The 19,908-nt window shown below is 38.6% G+C and overlaps 1 protein-coding gene across 1 annotated transcript; it reads left to right on the top strand.

The window, feature by feature from the left end:
- The first annotated feature begins 253 nt into the window (after positions 1 to 253).
- LOC144653728 (ubiquitin-like modifier-activating enzyme 1) lies at positions 254 to 18,606 on the top strand. The gene is made up of 35 exons (XM_078513801.1): positions 254 to 526; positions 631 to 695; positions 1,048 to 1,133; positions 2,873 to 2,955; positions 3,181 to 3,315; positions 4,093 to 4,199; positions 4,318 to 4,408; positions 4,622 to 4,705; positions 6,938 to 6,986; positions 7,947 to 8,044; positions 8,393 to 8,485; positions 8,772 to 8,825; positions 9,320 to 9,382; positions 9,643 to 9,753; positions 9,871 to 9,972; positions 10,093 to 10,173; positions 10,580 to 10,735; positions 11,166 to 11,262; positions 11,421 to 11,489; positions 11,581 to 11,663; positions 11,805 to 11,918; positions 12,103 to 12,167; positions 12,443 to 12,491; positions 13,249 to 13,395; positions 13,681 to 13,755; positions 14,009 to 14,072; positions 14,538 to 14,609; positions 14,858 to 14,917; positions 15,189 to 15,280; positions 15,826 to 15,918; positions 16,297 to 16,383; positions 16,477 to 16,581; positions 17,003 to 17,104; positions 17,516 to 17,616; positions 18,233 to 18,606. The coding sequence occupies exons 1-35, from the start codon at positions 416 to 418 to the stop codon at positions 18,366 to 18,368; spliced, it is 3,180 nt and encodes a 1,059-aa protein (XP_078369927.1). The 5' UTR covers positions 254 to 415; the 3' UTR covers positions 18,369 to 18,606.
- Positions 18,607 to 19,908: the final 1,302 nt, after the last annotated feature.

Raw genomic sequence — 19,908 nt, 5'->3', positions numbered from 1 at the left:
GGTTTCAATAAAAGGGCTTTCGCGCGAAAAAAATTGCCATAAAATTTTAATTTTGACTAGTTCTTTTTTTTTTTCACAAAAAATTCTTTTCTTTGGAAACAGGGTTTAAAAAGAGAGGAAAAATGAAGCAAAATAGAAAATTTTCAAAGAAAAGGGAAACGAAACCAAAAGCTGTGACGTCAGAAGTGAGTGGTCTCGCAAAGCGTGGTCACCCAGCTGATATAAGGCTTGGTCACTCAGTAATCTTTCTCTTTCAACTTTGGGTGAGTCACGTTGGAAAACGTCAGTTTCTTGGTGAACTTTTCCGGTTTTTTGCTGTTGAACCTATTGTGGGGCTTTTACGAAAACAGCTGCACATCGTCAGGGAAGAATAGAATAAAGCAAATACCGCCTTTTAGTTTGATGAGTGCAGTAGATGTCATCTGATCAGGAGACGGACCCAGCGCCTCCAGCGAAAAGACGGAAAACTTCTAACTCGGACGGTGTCACGAACTCTGTGTCCCAAGAAAATCACACAGCAGATAAGGTACGTCAAAGTCCATTCAAATTTTAAGGATTATATTCTGAAATATCCACAGTGATTTATTGTTGATTTTTTTTCCTGAATCATTTGCCATCTTGCCTTTCCAGGCCTCGAAGTCAGACGGAAATATGGACCAAATGCAGATAGACGAAGGGCTTTATTCCCGGCAACTGTGAGTTTAAAATTTTTACATAAACATTCGTGTTAAATTTGTAGCATATATGTTGCCTAAAACGTGAAAAAACTAGTGCTGATTACAAGTATTTTCACATAAATTTCTTGTACTTTCACGTACTTTTGTAACTTACAAAAAATGCAGGCTGGATCATATGAAGTTCAATATCATGAGGTTCATACTTGTGCATATCAAATGGCATTGATTTAATTACTCAGCCTTTCAGTTTCAATATTCAGATGATTTTGTGTTTTGTCCATAAATATACAACAATCTGAAAATTTTAAACATTTCAGTTTCCTGTATTTCTCTTTGTGGTTTTATAAATTTTATTAATCCTTTCCTTCAGGTATGTTCTTGGCCATGAAGCAATGAAAAAAATGGCTGTTTCCAATGTCCTCATCTCTGGACTGAAAGGACTTGGAGTTGAAATAGGTAAAACATACATGCTTATCATGCTTGTTTACATGAAAAGTCCTGTAAAATTTGCCATATTCCAGGGTTGGAAACTAAAATTTTGGAGCACTCGCCATCAGATAAGTTTTCACTCACCCAGTCTCCCTTTTAAGAAAAAGAAAATTTAGCCCCCCAACACTCCTCCCAAGAATAATGAGAATAATTGGTCATTCGCGATACAGACTGCAATCTATTTCTTCATTGAAAAATTGCAAAAAATAGACCTTACTCCACAATTAAAACACGAGCACACTTACTTCAAAAGTTAAAAACACAGTTTCATGTGATATGAATTCCAAAATTCTTGTAGTTTGCAAGCAAAGTGTCGAAATTGTACAGGAAAAGAGGCAGGGAAGTCGGGGGAAATAACCATTTTGCAGCATATCTGCGGCTTGGTGGACGAGTTAGTGTATTTATGACCAGAGGTATTACCTTGTTCAAGTGTGTTGATTATGTAACAATCACCTAACAAAAGCCATTTTTGTCCATTTACAAATGCAAACACAGCTTTGTTGGAGATTTCAAAATGTTGGTAAGCTATTGGCTTGTGGACAGTGTATATTATTTTAAAGTGGAATGAATCATGGAATGAATCATTGTTTTTGAAAAGAAGGTCTGAAGTCTCTACAAACTATATTGTGAGAATGAAAATAACAATCTAGTTCTCATTTTTGATTAGTGACCAGTTAGTTATATTTGAGTGGAATCTCTTGAATTGAAGACTTTCCAATTGGAACTGGCTATTCCTGGTGTTGACCCAAAAGGATGTGGCCTCCAGTGATGATAATCAACAATTAGATTAGGAGCTTGAAATTTCTCTGAGATATGGCTACAGACAAAATCAGCTATCATCTCATAGAAATTGAGAGCAAAATGTATTAATCTAGTTGTTTTAGTAAAATTCTAACAAAAGTACTTCCAATTGAATTATTTAATTGTTTCTACACTAAAAAGTATACCATAAAATTCTGCTTTTAAGCCCCCCCCCCCGGTCACGAATAGACAAATCTACCTATAGACAAAAAAGTACATTCGATTATAGGCCCCCTGGGTATAAGCCCCCCTCTCCCAATATCATTTTTTTGCCTGGTTAGCTCAGTTGGTAGAGTGCCGGACTGATGTGCAGGAGGAAGAGGGTTCGAACCCTAGACTGCAGACCGGACTAATTCTCAGGGTCTTTAAATAACTGAAGAGAGATTGTGCTGCTTCTGTAATTACATGTACATCTGCAAATGGTCCAAAGACATTCTAGTCTTCTTGGAAAAGGATGATAAACTGTAGGTCCCATCTCCTGTAACTTCACTCTTATAGCATGGGACATTAAAGAACCCACTCACTTTTTGCCAAGATTAGAGCACAAAGCTTCCGGTGTTGTGGCCTGGCCTTTGTGTAAAGTAAATTACAGTATTGTATATTGTGCATTGTGTTCTATTGTGTATTGTGCATAGAGGGAATTGCAGTATTGTGCATTTGACCGTGTACGTAATGGAAAATGTGCTTATAAATGCATTATCATTATCATAATAGGTAGTTAAAATGAATTTGATGTATCATGAGTTTTTAAAGCTTAATTCAAAACCTGTAAAGAAAAATGTATTTTGATCAACGCTGCTGTAGCTCATTTTGAAACATTTTTTTTGTGCTGCTTATAAGCCCCCTTTCCCCTTCCTCCTCAATCATTAACACTCAGTCATAAAATAACATTTATTTATCCACAGCTAAAAATGTCGTACTGGGTGGTGTAAAGTCAGTAACGCTTCATGATTCAGGAAAGGTGGAAATGTCAGATTTGTCTTCTCAGGTAAAAATTAATTAATTAACATTAAACTTATAAAGGGTACTGTTGTGGCGTGTTCGAACACAGTTAATGAACTCTAGAGATAGTAACATTGTACACAAAGCTAATTTCTTTTCTAGCTTACTGCACTGTGCACATGTATAGTTACCTGTTCATGTGGAATATTTTCTTTTTTCCAATTTACAATTGTACAGGGATTGATGTTTGTTGATTATTTCGTTATTGCAGTTCTTTCTTCAAGCTGATGACATTGGAAAAAACAGAGCAGAGGTCTCTTTGCACAGAATCTCGGAACTCAACAGCTACGTTAATATGTCTGTTCACACAGAGCAACTTACAGAAGAATTTCTAGGACAATTTCAGGTTAGTTTATGACAACAGTAAAGACTATTCTCTGTTGAGTTTAGTACTGTTCTGACTACTCACACACAAGTCGATGTTCAATGTGCCAGCTACTTGTCTTGTTATGTTTGTTCTAATGAAGGTTGTGCACACAAAACAGTTGTAACATATTGTGAGAAGCATGCTGTGAAATAACATTAAGGTGATTTCCTAGTCTTGCATTGCGCATCCTTACTGCGCAGAATTTTACGCGTAATTAGCGTGCGCACATAAACAAAATGCCGGCTTTTTTCTATGCGGCTTGGCTCGCGAGATAGCCTGCGTAGCAGAAATCATCGTTTTCTCGTAAACGAGTTCGGTGACCTACCGTTTTTTTCTCTTAGTTCGAAAGTAGCGATCAAAGTCGTTCTATAAAATGAATACAGATCAATTTCTATGGCGGAATAATGCATAATCACCGAAAACGTGCACTTTCAGCATTACTTTCAAAGGAAATATAAGGAATTATATGGAAAATACAAGGTCTTCCTGCTCCTAAACGAATACGGTGACCCCCGTTTTTTATTTCAAAATTTAACTTCCTTTAAGGTAAACAGCAAACTGGCAAAGTTTGGTTGGAAATCTATGAGCAGTTCTATTTCTAGGGAATCACCTTAAATACCACTTGTAGTGCAAGGTTGCACTTTTACCACAGCTTCTAGGGTTCCCTGTTTCTGAATTTGCTGGATCCATCCCTGAAACTGAAGTTGTTAGTTTACACCCGTGATAGTTGAAGAATTCTTTGGATTTTTTTTCCAGGTTGTAGTACTTACACAGTCTAGTCTAGAGGAACAGCTTTGGGCAGGTGACTTTTGCCACGCAAGAGGAATTAAGTTTATTATTGCTGACACAAGGGGATTGTTTGGGTTAGTCACTTTTGATGACATTACATGTATCAAGCATTAGTAGAACCTTGAATATATCCTGTTTACTTAATACTTGTATTAGAAATCATAATAAGTATTTGCAATTCATTTTTTTCAGTCAAATATTTTGCGATTTTGGTGAAGGTTTCACAGTAGTGGATACAAATGGTGAACAACCCATAAGCAACATGATTTCCTCTGTAACAAAGGTAACATTTTAATTTTTGTCCATATTTGTAAAGAAACATCATCCACCTATCCATTTGGCAGCTTACTGCAGTTGACTTTGTTAGGTACACTGTACAAGAAAATAACTTGTCCATGTTTTTATGCAGATTTATATGCAGGAATAGACTTACTGTACAAGCAGACTTTTCAATTATTACTAAAATAAATTAACATTCTTCTCGTGTTGTTTTTAGGATGAGGATGGTGTTGTGACTTGTCTTGATGAACAAAGGCATGGTTATGAATCTGGTGACTTTGTCACATTCTCTGAAGTACAGGTACTGGATAAATTCCTCCCTCCCTCCTTCCTCCCTCCAACCCATCCCCGCTTCCACTTCCCAAACCTTCCTTCCTCCCTCCAATCTTTCCTCACTCCTCCCTCCCCCCTCCATCCCTTCTTCTCTTACTCAAACCTTCCCTCTCTTCTTTCCCCCATCCCTCCCTTTCTCCCTACAACCTTCCTTCCTTCAACCTCCTTCCCTTTCTTTCTCCAACATTCCCTCCATTTCTCCCTTCAACCTTCCCTCCCTTCCTCCCCTCCAACCTTGCCTCTCTTCCTATTTTCAACCTTCCCTCTGCTACTCCCTCCCTTCCTCCCTTCACCTTCCCCCCTACAACCCTCCTTCCCTTTTCTTTCTCCAATGTTCCCTCTATTTCTCCCTCCCTCCCCACCTCTCTCCAACCTTCCCTTCCTCCCTCCATCTTTTCCTCCCTCCCTCCCTTCCCCTCCCTTCCTTCCTCCATCCCTACCTCTCTTTCTCCCTCTTACCATCCTTTCTTTTCACTCTCCCCTTCCTCTATCTAACCTTCTCTCACTTCCTCCCTTGAATCTTCCCTCTCTTCCTCCCTTTGACACTCTTTTCTTCCTCGCTTCCACCGTTCAACCTCTCTGCCTTCAACCCTCCTTCCCTTTCTTTCTCCAAAATTTTCTTCATTCGCGTCTCTAACCCTCCCTCCCTTCATCCCTCCAACCCCACTTCCTTCATCCCTTCAACCCTCACTTCCTTTATCCCTTCAACCCTCCCTCCCTTCATCCCTTCAACCTTCCCTCCAGTCCTCCCTTTAACCCTCCCTCTCTAGTGGCCTTCGACCTTCCCTCCTTCCCTCCAACCCTCCGTCCCTTTCTCCCTCTAACCTTCCGGCCTTCTCTTCCTTCCTTTACCTTCCCTCTCTTCTTCCCCCCATCCCTGCTTCTGTTCCTCCTTCCAAGCCTCCCTCCCATCCTCCCCCCTTTCCTTCATCCCTTCAACCATTCCTCCCTCTATTTTAACCCTCCCTCCCTTCTGACCTCCAACCTTCCCTATTTCCTCCCTCCAACCCTCCCTCCCTCTAACTCTCCGGCCTTCTCTTTATCCCTCTAATACCTTCCCTCCCTTGCTCTCTCCAACCCTCCCTCCATTCCTCCCTCCAACCTTCCCTCCCTCCCTTCCTCCCTCCATTGTTCCTTCTGCTCCTCCCTGCCTCCCTCCAACCTTCCCTCCCTCCCTCCCTCTCTTCCCCCATTCCTCCTTCTGTTCCTCCCTCCAACCGTCCCTCACTCCCTCTCCCCATTCCTCCTTCTGTTCCCCCTCCTCCCTCCCCTCCCTCCCTCTCTGCCCCTTCCTCCTTCTTCCCCCTCCCCTCCAACCGTCCCTCCCTCCCTCCCCCATTCCTTCTTCTGTTCCTCCCTTCCTCCCTCCACTCTTTCCTCCCTTCCTTTCTTCAACCTTCCCTCCCTCCATCCATCCCTCTTTCTGTTCCTCCCTTTCTCCCTCCACTCTTCTCTTCCTTCCTTCCTCCACTCTTCCCTCCCATGCTTTCTCCACTCTTTCCTCCCTTCCGCCCTCCAACCCTCCCTCCCTCTCTCCCTCCATTCCTCCTTGTGCTCCTCCCTTCCTCCCTCCAACCTTCCCTCCCTCCAACCTTCCCTCCCTCCCTCCCCCCATTCCTCCACTCTTTCCTCCCTTCATCTCTTTAACCTTCCCTCCCTTCATCCATCCCTCTTTCTGTTTGTCCTTTTCTCCCTCCACTCTTCTCTTCCTTCCTTCCTTCCTCCACTCTTCCCTCCCATGCTTTCTCCACTCTTTCCTCACTTCCTCTCTTCAACCTTCCCTCCCTCTTTCTGTTTGTCCTTTTCTTCCTCCACTCTTCTCTTCCTTCCTTTCTCCACTCTTCCCTCCCATGCTTTCTCCACTCTCCTCCCTTCCGCCCTCCAACCTTCCCTCCCTCCCTCCCTCCCTCCCTCCAACCTTCCCTCCCTCCCCCCATTCCTCCACTCTTTCCTCCCTTCCCCTCTCTAACCTTCCCTCCTTCCCTCCCCTCATTCCTCCTTCTGTTCCTCCCTTCCTCCCTCCACTCTTTCCTCACTTCCTCTCTTCAACCTTCCCTCCCTCTTTCTGTTCGTCCCTTTCTCCCAACACTCTTTTCTCCCTTGCTCTCTCCAACCTTCCTTGATCTTGAGAGAGATATTAACAAGTTGACCATGAAGTGATGTTTTACAATATTTGTTTATTTTATTTTATTTTACATAGGGAATGACAGAATTGAACCAATGTGAACCACGAAAAATAAAAGTTTTAGGTAAATAACATTTTTATTCTTCACCCTCAGCATACACCTTATTCCAAAATGGCGGAAAATACATTAATCTTTTGCCTATATGTTAATTAGCCCTTATTGCCTCGTTTTAAGCCAATGATTGTTTTGAATTCTGCAAATACAATTGAGGCAATGAGGGCCAATTAACATGAAGACAAAAGAATAACATATTGTCCACCATTTTGGAATAAGGTGTATATAGATTTTTAAATACTTCGTTTTTTATTACTAAGGATAATATTACTGACAATGATTATTTTTAGTTTGTATTAGTGTTATAGAGAAGTTAAATGACTGTGATTATTCCATGAGCAGTCTTTAAACATTTTATTAAATTACATGGAAATCTTCTGCAATATAGCATCTGTAGATAAATAATACAGACAGTACAGACATTACTTATTCATAAAAGTGTATGCATTAGTGGTTTCCATATCTAAGTGGTAAACACACCATTTAATTTGGTAAACAACTGGCCCCAAGGCTGGATGTACTGCAGTTTAATTCATTAAGGTTAATTTAAAATCAATAATTTCTAGTTGTATTTAAAATTACTCTTATTAAAAACTAGCAATGGTATATTGCAATTCCTGAGTTTTGATTGGTTAACAGGCAATGGTATATGAGCTCATATACCATTGACCAAAATATGATAGCTGATACGTGTCAGCGAAAACAGCTGGGGAACTCAAATATTGCAAATTTTTGGGCGTTTTTAAAACAATTATTCCTCTCGGGCTTGTTGGATATGAGACAGTTATAGCCAACTCTGCACTTCACGCCTTGTTGGCTATGTAACATCTCATATTCAAAGCGCGCTCATGGCATAATTGTTAAATATTACTTGTGGAAAGCCGTGATAATTCTATTAAAACAATCATTATTCTGGTATTGGTTATGAACATTTTATTTGCATTGACACACATGTTTCTTGCCTTCCAGGACCTTATACCTTTAGTATTGGTGATACAAGGGGATTTTCAGATTATGTTCGTGGTGGCATTGCCACTCAAGTTAAAATGCCCAAAATAGTCAAATTTGTAAGTACATCACTTGAAAATACTTTAATTTATTCATTTTTCTAGTATCTGCTTGTATGCACTGGAGGGTACCTTGTAGGCAATGATGTTTTGCTGTCCCAAGACTAACTCCAGGAATAGTTATTTTGGGACCAGAGTCTGTACCAATTCTTAAAAATATTTAATTCTAATAAATAATATAAATTAAACTTTCTAAATATTGTCATTAAATGTGAAATTACATGAACCAGTAAGTACTTATATCATATTTTACAAGTTGTCTTTAGCCTATCACCTGAAACAATTTTGATTTTGGAAAGTTTTTGTTTAAATTTAATAACTTGGGGGTTATTTTTATATTTCCATTAGAAATCATTTAGAGAGTCACTCATGGAACCAGAGTTTGTACTGACAGACTTTGCAAAAATGGAACGACCTGGACAACTTCACCTTGGATATGTAGTGAGTTAACTGTTTTTTTTTTGTTTTTGTTTGTTTGTTTGTTTGTTTCCTTTTTTGTTTGCCACACGGAAAAACGTACAATTATAAAAATATTTAAGGTAGGTTAAACGTACTTATAGAAGTGGCAAGGCATCTAAAAGAAACAACAGTGACACTGGTGTGTAAAACCCCCAGCAATAGTATTCACTTAACAATGTACAACAGAAGCCCTTCTGGTAAAAGGCTTTGTTCTAACACAAATAATAACTGTCTTTAAAATTTTCTTTTACCTTTGTTTTCCATCTAGGCACTGCATAGATATGCAAAAGAACATGGAGCTCTCCCAAGACCAAGAAATGATGTAAGTTTTTATGATCAATGTTTGCTGCAGACAGTAGTTTAAGACTTTTATAAATTATGTGGTTATGCTTGATTAATGTCTCAATAAAATTTGGAAGCTTTGTTGTACATAGCTTCAGGTCTGAACCCAACTTCTTGCCAAATGCCACTTACCAAATATTACTTGATATTTTATAAGTTATTTGATAAGTTATTTAATAGCAATATTCAGGAACAGAGGCTAATCAAGATTTCAGTTTTGAATTTTAGTGTGTTTTTGGTGTGTCAAAGTAAAAAATAGAATGTAACAGAAATCATGAACATTTCAAAGTTCATGCTAATTGCTCAGTTAATCATGGATTAGCTACTTCCTCTGTAAAAAAGATACCCATGCCTTCAAGTTTACTACACCCTTACATGTATAATCATCTGTTCTGCTGAATTCTTTTCCAGTTGAGAGACCATTTATTATAAGATTGTTATAATAAACAAAACTGTTTCTTTTCTTTAACAAAGGAAGATGCTAAGAAATTTGTGGCACTGGCCAAGAAGCTTAATTCAGAAAAGATATGCTTGCAGGTGAGCAATACTGAATTCCAATTCCAGTTAATTATTATTAAAAAGGTAAGAGGGTAGGGTTGTTTGTTCCTTAACAATAAGGTCACGGGGCTCCCAGTGTCTTTGCTGGAACATGAGAGTAAAATTGGAAGAACTTGATGGTGCCTCTCCTCAGATGATACTATTAACAGAACTAGTATGTCACACATACACACTTGAATGGAACATATAATTGTATTAGACATTATAACTTAGTGTATTGTCTTTTAATACTTTCCCAGGTTGATGAAGTGGATGAGAACCTGTTAAAGCAACTGGCATTCAATGCTAGAGGTGACATTTGCCCCATGCAAGGAGTTATTGGAGGCATTACAGCTCAGGAAGTCATGAAGGTATGTTCCATTGTAGCAGTTAACCATGACACTATAAGCTGTAGCCTAAGACCAGCACCCACCTTTTTCATGGTTAGTGAGACTTTTTAACAACTTCTTTGTCTTTATTGTTTTCAGGCATGCAGTGGAAAGTTCAACCCCATCTTTCAGCTCCTTTACTATGACAGTCTGGAATGCTTACCAGAAGAAGGAGACATCTCAGAAGCGTCGTGCCAACCTGTATGATGATCGTCACTTTCTTAAAATTTCAAATATTATAGTGAAAACCTCTTGAACATTATATGGAATGTACATCCCTGTATTTGACTATTTTTTGTGTGTGTGAAACGTTTTTTTCAGACTGGTTCAAGGTATGATGCACAAGTTGCAGTCTTTGGAAGTGATTTCCAAAAGAAACTGGCAGAACAGAAGTACTTTATTGTAAGTGGACTCAAGGCATCACTACAAAGCAAAATCTAATTGCATTGTAATATTTACGTAAGGGGAATACCATTGCTGGGTTTAATTTTGTAAACTTGTGACTGTCTGAAATGAGCCGGTGCCACATGAGGAATTCACATGAAAAAGCCTGAACTTGAGGACAGGTCTCCTGAACAAGCTCAATATCATGGGACCATCAGGTGTTGCCTAAAAACCTCATCCCACTCTGACTAAGCTGATGAAATCCACAGTTATTTTCCATCAACACAAACAAGCCTTTAATTTTCAGAATCAGTGGCTAGCTTGACGCACTATAAATTGGTCTCTTTTCCATAAGCAATCTCTTTTTTAAAACTTTTATTAATGGCTCTTGACATTCAAATTCTTATTTTGTTTCTTTGATAAGGTTGGTGCTGGCGCCATTGGATGTGAACATCTCAAAAACTTTGCCATGATGGGGTTAGGCTGTAGTAGTGCAGGACAATTGTTTGTTACAGACATGGACACCATTGAGAAATCAAACCTCAACAGACAGTTCCTGTTTAGACCAGGAGATGTGCAGGTGACATTCCTATTCAATTTCCGTTTAATAACCACTTTCAAGTGAAGGGCATCTTCAGGCCATCAGAAATCTGAAGTGTCTGACAGTTCATTCAGTAGTATTACACAGGTTCTATGTAATGGTGTCTTCCGGCAACTCTTCTGTGTGCCTTGTGTAAGGTATTTGTGTCTGAAATTAAGTTTACTGATAGCCTATTGTTTTCTTATTAATATACTGTGAAAAAATTCTTAATCATACTATCTTGCAACATGAATTTTCCATCAGATGTACAAACACTGTCTTTAAGGCTGATTTACATTTTTTTACTGTGTTTCCTTAATAACTTCCCTTAATGAGAGATTTTCCTTAGTTTCGATAAAGGTTATGCTAGTTTTCACTCTTATTCAGTACACGACTATCAAAGTATCTCAAAGATGTCTTATTGTTGTAGCAAATAAAGTCAGAAGTTGCAGCACGAGCAGTGAAGGTTATGAATCCTGAGATCAATATCACAGCTCATCAGAACAGAGTTGGGCCAGAAACAGAAAGTATCCTTTACAACAGTAGCAACAGAAATATGTTTTTCTTTTCATTTGGATTTTGGATTTGTAATGTGCCATCCAAGAAACAATTTTGAAATTTTGCTGCCAGCCTTTTTCTGACCTCTTTCTCCCTAGGATTGTAATATATTCTTTAACTAAGTAAGAAATATACAATGATGATTTCTTTGAAGCTCTCCATGGTGTGACAAATGCCTTGGACAACATTGATGCTAGTAAGTCTTCCACTTCTCATTTGTACAGTGTCTTGTACATTACCAAGGCCGCTAGGTTAGGTTTAATAACTTGTGGGTTTTTTTTCTTCAGGAATGTACATGGACAGGAGATGTGTATATTATCATAAACCGCTCTTGGAATCAGGAACTTTAGGAACAAAGGGAAATGTTCAGGTAAATGTACAAATTGTAAGGAGCTATTTGCGACTTTGTCGCTTGTAAATCGTAGGTCAAATTGTAGCAAACCTTCAGCTTGCTTCCTTCATTCCTTTTTTTTCCTCGTTTCATACTTTGTATGTTTTAAACTGTTTTTAGGTTGTGCTGCCTTTCCTGACAGAATCTTACAGCTCCTCACAGGACCCGCCAGAAAAATCAATTCCTATTTGTACACTGAAGAACTTCCCTAATGCCATTGAGCACACTTTACAGGTAGAAAAAGGCATATGGTTAACTAAATTCAAAACAATCCTGGAAAACAGAAAGCAGAGCAGCATTTTTTTGTACAGCTTCCTTTTGTAAAACAAATGGCGTGAATTCACTAGAAAGATTGTATTTTTTAATTTCCAGTTCCTTGTGCGGTATTTTACCATTTCTTTCTATTTGTCATGTACAGTGGGCAAGAGACGCGTTTGAAGGCCTCTTCACTATACCAGTGGAGAATGTTAACCAGTTTCTCAGGTCTGTTACTCCTTTTTAGCAACATAATTGCCATGATCAAGTTGTCTGAGGATAGTTATGTTATTTCATGATTGTAAAAGCCTGACCTTACCAACTTATCGAGTTATAACTATACTCATTGTTTCCGTTACTAAGTCGTTTTTGCAAAACGCGTTATTCCATGTAAATGGTGACCATGGCTTCTACGTGTTTCCCGCCAAACTGATGCTGATCCCTAATGCGTGCACTGGGCTTAATTGTATCATCAAAATGAAAATTATTTTTTCTTTGTCCAGTGACTCCAAGTTTGGTGAAAGAACAGACAAGCTTCCTGGCATGCAAGCAGTGAGTTTTCTTCATCATTAAACATGTGACAGTAGTGACTAGTGAACCTATAGCCTGCGAATAAGCCAAATCAAGCACTGATGATACATAAACATTAAAGAAAAGGTCACTGACTTTAGTACGTAACACTGTGTTCCAAGAATTCATACCTACCGTTCATCATATTACAGTAGAACCCCAGTAACTTGAACTCAGATAACTCGAACAACCCCGCTATCTCGAACTAACTTCCATTTCCCTTGGATTGAACTCACTTTTCAGTCATTTTCACTCGGTTAACTCGAACTCGGATAACTCGAAAACCCCGCTAACTCGAACTAAATTTCGTTTTCCTTGATCAAAATTTGAGTCAAATTTACCCCGATAACTCGAATTCCGGTTCTTGCAACTCGCCACGGTTGCCCATTGATTAGAGCAACGAACAGATCACGTATTAATTTAAACAGCCTTTTTCCACTCTTATCATAAGAATTTATGATCGTGTTAGAGTTTCTGAAGAGATAAGTTTAATTTGCTGAAAAATCAGTAAACTATCAATTATTAACTTGGTAGATTAAATATTCAATCGACCCCGATAACTTGAAACCCCGCTAACTCGAACTGTTTTTCGTTTCCCTTCAGAGTTCGAGTTAGTTCTACTGTATATCATACCAACGATATGATACCTACCTTTCATCCAGACACACCTGCTTTAACTACCAATTTTGAGACGAACTTGGCTCCACATTGGTATTAATTCTCCTTTATTATTACATAGACTGAAATTTACGAGAGCATCAAGAAATGTCTAGTTGATGAAAGACCGCGTGAGTTTGCTGACTGTGTAAGCTGGGCCAGATTACAGTTCCAAGAAAACTACCACAACACAATCAAGCAACTGCTTTACAACTTTCCTCCTGATCAGGTTTGCTTCAGTTCCATCTTCACTCATAACTATGTTGTAAGGTCATTGTTTGTTATGAACAAAACTACCTGCAGATTTTTAATTCAATGGAAACCTTAAAAATAATAATTTGCAAAGGCAGAATGAACACCAAGGATGGAATAAACCAAAATGAAAAGGTTGATAATGACGGATTACGAATAACAAACTGTCATCCTTGACCCAGCATCTTATGGCTTTTAGGTTCTAACTGTAATACGGAATTTTTGCACCGTTATAAACTGTTTTCTTTTTCTCTCTTTGCAGTTAACCAGTTCAGGACAGCCATTTTGGTCTGGTCCTAAGCGATGTCCTCATCCTCTGGAATTTGATCCCTGTGAGGTTAGTTTTTAGGGAATAATGATAATATAATCAGTATCGTTGCACCCTCGACCTCTCACCTCGCCCACCCCTGCTTGTCACACAAGGATACAGGATCTTCTGCTCAGTGGCGTAGCGGAGTCCTCTCGTTCTTCTCCACAATATTTATATTCAAAGAAATTGATTTCACTTGAAAAAGCGGTTCTTCTAGGTAACGAAATGGACAACGCAAGACCCGGTCGGTTATTTTAATGAACACGTTTTATATTTTTAGCAAACACACATGGACTATGTTGTTGCCGCTGCTAACTTGAGAGCATTCATGTTTGGAATTAAAGGTATCCTTTTAATTTGTTTTCTCATCGTTAACTCAGTTTGTCAAAGTGTATGTTACACAGATTACACGTCAACCTAGTCATGGGATGTCACGCTCTTCTGTTTCTTTTTGTTCTTATATTTCAAGCTCCAACCTAAAAAGTACATGTTACAGTAAAAAAGGAAACAAATGAAAACATTTCTCTAACCTAGACAGAATTCAAGACATCTACAATGCTTTAAAATTTTTACCTTTCCCTTCTTCAATATAGGACATACTTTTATTTTACATAATTTTCTAAAATGGCGTGACTCGGCCCTTTGTAGAGACAAAATATAAAAACGTCAAGTTCCATTGCAGTGTCATAAAAACTAAACACCTGAGGCTTTAGTTTCCGATCGCGAAAAAAATGTGTTCCCCAAGCGGCAAGTGAATGCTAGTAAATTGCATTTTAGAGTAATTGTTTTTTTATTTTTACTTCCTGTAGGATCAAGAGACCAAAAACTTGTTCTTGATTGTTTGAAAACTGTCAAGGTGCCGAAGTTTCAACCCAAATCAGGTTTGTTGTGGGGGACCCCCTCAGTCAGTTGTTATCACTCAGAGTTACCGTTCGCATGTATGTTCCGTGTCTCCGCCCATGAAACATTACAGTCAAGTAACTAAACAACATGCATTTTACATTGTGAACAAGTCCAGATATTGTTTTCGTTTCCTTCTTTGTTTTTTGTTTTAAGAAAAAAAGTTAAGTGCGCGAAAATAAAAGAACGTTGGTTTTCATTTGTTCATTTAACATTACATTTTTTTCAGGCGTGAAAATTTCTGTTACCGATGAAGAGGCAGCTCAAGAAAACAACTCAGGAACTGTTGGTTAGTCGTTGTATTTATTTCAGTTTATTACGATACTATTGATCAGACCCAGAGCACTATTTAAACTAACTTAAGTCTGCGTCACGTAGAACAGTTTGTCGTCGACTTGTGTCGAAAAAAAAACATTTTGCAAGTTGAATTCACGAGTGTAAACCCAAGATACGTTGCTTTCTCTATAAGAAAGCAGTGTCAAACTTGATATGAAGTGTGCTTTCAAGCGATATCTAGTATTGTAGAGATTCTTATCATCTTATGCATTACCTAACTGTAGATGAAGATGATCTTGAAAGGGCAAAAGCCGCTGTTACTGCAGCCAAAGATCACATGTCAGATTTCAAGATGGTGCCTGTTGATTTTGAAAAGGTTTGATACGTTACTTTGATACGTTTTAAAATGTTTTTTAATTCGCACGAATCTTGAAAAGATTATTTTCCATTAGCAGTCAACATTTGAGTCTCCCTTGAAAGTTGAAGCCGACATTGCATGTAGCTTGACATTTTTCCCTTCATTTAGTCTCTTTCATTTAGACACCTCCCACCATACCATGGATTTCACATCAGACAGTCGTAAAAAGGAGTGTTGATAAACTCTTTTAAACCGACGTGCGTAGTTGTGTTTGATGTAATGTATATGAAATGATTCATATATGAACTGCGGATGTATATGAAAGTGATAAATAATCATCGCAGTGAATTTCCCATTTAAGCAATTGGAATAAAGAAGCCTGAAAAAAAAAAAATCCAGGGCTTCAACGGGAAGAAGCCCTGAATTTTTTTTCAGGCTTCTTTATTTCAATTGCTTAAATGGGAAATTCACTGCGATGATCATTTATCACTTTCGTGGTTGTGTTTGTTGTTTATTGCTGCAACTTATCAACTTTGTTCATTGCGCTGAATTTTTGTTTGTAGGATGATGACACAAATTTCCACATGGATTTCATAGTAGCAGCCTCGAACCTAAGAGCAGCTAACTACGACATTCCACCGGCTGATAGACACAAGGTACACTGCAACTTATCGGAAACACACTCCCTAAGTGTAGCCAACTGGTCAGTCTGCCACCAGTTAGGAGCTTAAGCCGTTATGTTTACTGAGTTTGTGATATTGTGTCCTTTAGTGTATAATATACCCAAATAGCCCAGTAAAAAGTAAATCAAATTAAAAGTTTTAATTTGATTTACTTTTTGCCTTCATTATTTTCCCTGAATTCTGCTTTCTAATTTTTTCCCGCTTTGCTGTGATCGCTGTACTTATTTCGATTTTCCTCGTGCACCTTACGAAGGAGTCATGTCAAAAGCAAAACTGATTTGGCAATAGATATTAAACGAAGTTTACTTGTCACAGTATAAACATGTAATTTATCTCTTTTCGTCTTAATAGAGTAAGTTAATTGCTGGTAAGATTATCCCTGCCATCGCTACCACAACCGCCTTGGTCAGCGGTCTGGTCGCACTAGAGTTGTACAAGGTAAGCTTTTGATTTCATCTTTCTGTTGTTGTGTAACTTTGCGGCAGATTTCAACAGCAATGTTCATGCTGACTTTATTCCTGGATATTTCAGATTGTTCAAGGAAATAAGAAACTGGAGACCTTCAAGAACGGCTTCATCAATCTTGCATTGCCGTTCTTTGGATTTTCTGAACCGATCACTGCACCTAAAAACAAGGTATAAAGAATTGTTATTATTTATTTGCCCGTGTGCTTTTGACACGCACTGACACGAGAAGAACCAGCTAGAGCTTGATGTGGCTTCCTCTCTAAATATAGCAAGTTATTTGTTGATCTTTTTTAAACCATTCGCTTTTGCTTGTTCAATTGAACATGAATGAATTATCAGATGATATGGTCAACGATTTGGAGGAATGCTTTGTGCTTGGAAGGGGAATGCACGTAAGACTGACTCAACAAGCTGACATCCACGTGGGGGGGAGGGAAGGGGGAAACTCGTGGGAACTGTAACTTTCCCACCTCCCAAACTGTTTTGTTCAGTTGGAGTGTGAAAAGTAACCCTAACTCTGATGCAAACGAATAATGACGTTTGTTTCGAGTTTTCATCGTGTTTAGTCTCTTCCGTTTCGTGTTTTCAGTATTATGACAAAGAATTCACGCTTTGGGATCGGTTTGAAGTCAACGGTCTGAAAGATGGCGGCGGCGAGATGACTATGCAGGAGCTTTTTGATTACTTCCAGGTAATAAATATTAAAAAAAAAACTTACTTGAGCTTTACAACCGGCTGACAAAACGCGTGTTTCATGCTGTAACAAATCAGGACAAACAGTTATTTTTACACCATAATAATATAATATTATTATTATGATAACCTATCCTGGAGCAAGACCAAAAATAATCGTGACTAGGTGTACGGATGCTTGGTACCGATGGCGAGTTACTCACTTGTTTCTTAACTTGTATAGTTACGAGGGGAAGTAAAACAAGTTATGACAGTCGAACAGATTTTACCCGCAGACAACGAGTTCTAAACAGCTGTTTAGTTGAAGCTGCATGTAAGGCTCAAAACAATCGGTAGTTGATGTGATAAAAATTTTGCTTTTTAAGTTTCAAATAATTTTTTGCTTTCTTTTCTTCCTCTATTTGTACAGAACGAGCACAAACTTGAAGTAACAATGCTTTCGCAAGGAGTTTGCATGTTGTACTCATTCTTCATGCCTGCTGCTAAGATGAAGGATAGACTTGCCACAAAGTATGTTTATTTTTCTCCTATAATTTACAGTTTACCTCTGTGTAATAAGCACTCCAGCACATCTACTGCACAAAAAAAGAGAAGGTAACCTTACCTGCATCGCAATTTTAAAACACGGAGTTTTTCAAGTTTCAACTTTCTTGGTTGATTTGTAAATAGAATGTCCTTTTTTTTTTTTTTAAAAGGGGGGGGGGGGGGGGGGGGGGGGGCTGGAAAAAAAAAAAAAAAATCCCCAAATTTGAAAAAACCGATAAAAAAATATTCTCCCCCAAAAAAAAAAAAATAAAAAAAAAAAAAAAAAAAAAAAAAAAAAAAAAAAAAAAAAAAAACCAACAAAAATCAACAAAAAAAATCGGTATCTCGAAGAGAATTTATTTAAGAAAGAGCGTTTTGCAGAAACCCGAACAACTGCCAGAAAGCCTGAAAAAATTTAGACACACACGTCGATTCGAACCCAGGACCTTTGCGGTGTAGGTGTAAATGCCCTACCACTAAGTGGTGAAACCACTGGAAAGTGATCAGTTTGACAGTTGCGAGTTATTTTCATACCCGTAAAAGGATAAATATGCTTTATTGTTCTAACAAGTTTTTCTTCACTCTCTTCCCTTCTCAACAGAGTCTCTGAGGCTGTAGAAAAGGTTTCTAAGAAGAGAATAAAACCTTACGTCAAAGCTCTGGTCCTCGAGCTGTGCTGTAATGATACAGATGGCGAAGATGTCGAGGTCCCGTATGTGCGCTATCGTTTCCGGTAGACGTGTATTTCAAGTCCCGTATGTGGTTTTCAGTCGCACGCGTACCAACCAATGTTTTGGATAAAAAACGAAAGTAAAAGTTACTATTTAGTTAGAAAAATTACGCATCCGAACAGGGCTTAAAGCCCTTGTGGTAAAATTTTAGTTCAGTGCTTTGTTTTGTTTTTGTTTAAGTTACTTTTCATCTGCTGAGTGAAATCACCTTTGAATAAATAAAGAAAGCTAGCGTCTGTAGAAATGGTGTCTGTTTTTCATTCTAAAATGTGTTACATTCCACACCCACCTCCCCTACCCACCCATTGACATATTCTCCATTTTTGCCTTCTATCTTTTAGTCACCTCCGTAGACTTTCTCAAAGTCCTTTTAATTTTTTTTTCTCTGGTTGGTCAGTAGCCTGCTAAGTGACTGCTTTCTTTCCGAGACACCTGAGCTCTCGGGCGCATTTCACACAATTATAATTACATACGCAAAATACGCTACAGTGACAAACATTTTTTAGCACGATACATCAGAACAGTTACGTATACTCCGGTCCTGAAGCCTGATATTTCGTTAGTGAATATTTGTCGAAGAAAATTTCGGATAGGGGTGTGCCGCTAAGGTTCTTAAACCCTGACCCTATTTAAGGATAAATTAAGAAAGCGAAAATTGATACCCTTTTAAGGGCCCAAAACCGAAAAATGACACCCTATTCAAGGGGAGGAGAAGCGTTCCGTGACGACCCAAATAACGGCTAACCGCGCACGGCAAGACACAAATCTTTATAAAATCGCTTTTCTAATACCTGAACAGAAAATTCAGTTTAAGATATCTTTTTATCGTTTAGCTGGGCGTTTATTTTAGCTAATAGAATTTACCGTAATGATTCGATTAAGCGCCCTCCTTCCAATAAGCGCCCCCTTCCGAATAAGCGCCCCCCTTCGAATCTGTTTTTGTTAATAAGCGCCCCTATTCTAATAAGCGCCCCCATTCTTTTAAGCGACCCCATTCGTATACGCAACCCTTTTCTTAAAAGCGCTCCTATTGTGGCTAACTGACTCTACTGAAGTCGTTGACGTGGAAAAGATAAACTCATGAACATTCACCGTACCGTACATGTATACATTTACTGCTAAAATGAACAATTCTTGTAAAAGTAACTGAACTTTCAACAAGTTTTGCTGTTGCAGTTTATGTTATTGCTAGTTATTTTAAAAATATATTACAGTTTTGTTTTAAACATTTGGTTGTTTCGCAAAAAATTAAATAAGCGCCCTGTCCCGAATTAGCGCCCTCTCTCGAATAAGCGCCCTCCCTAAAGGTGCCAAAAGTAAATAAGCGCCCCGGGCGCTAAATCGAATCATTACGGTAGGTACCCTATCTAAGGATCACACCGGGAACACATTGCCAAAAGGAGCAAAAATGGTACCCTATTTAAGGACCGAGAACCTCAAAAACCATACCCTATCGGGCGGCACATACCTATATAGGCCACATATGGGAGTACCCCCCCCCCCCCCCCGGGCAACAAGACTGACTTATTTACTAGACAGTCTGTGT

Source organism: Oculina patagonica, chromosome 5 (genome assembly GCF_052425735.1).
Source record: "Oculina patagonica isolate OP01 chromosome 5, crgOcupat, whole genome shotgun sequence".
Taxonomy (NCBI): domain Eukaryota; kingdom Metazoa; phylum Cnidaria; class Anthozoa; order Scleractinia; family Oculinidae; genus Oculina; species Oculina patagonica.
Note: the sequence above shows the minus strand (reverse complement) of the source record. Positions and strands in the feature narration are given on the sequence as shown.

Coding starts and splice junctions, on each gene's coding strand:
- LOC144653728 (XM_078513801.1), top strand. CDS start 416: ATGTCATCTGATCAGGAGACGGACCCAGCGCCTCCAGCGAAAAGACGG. Junction 9,973..10,092: donor CAGAAGCGTCGTGCCAACCT/GTATGATGATCG, acceptor CGTTTTTTTCAG/ACTGGTTCAAGGTATGATGC. Junction 12,168..12,442: donor AATGTTAACCAGTTTCTCAG/GTCTGTTACTCC, acceptor TTCTTTGTCCAG/TGACTCCAAGTTTGGTGAAA.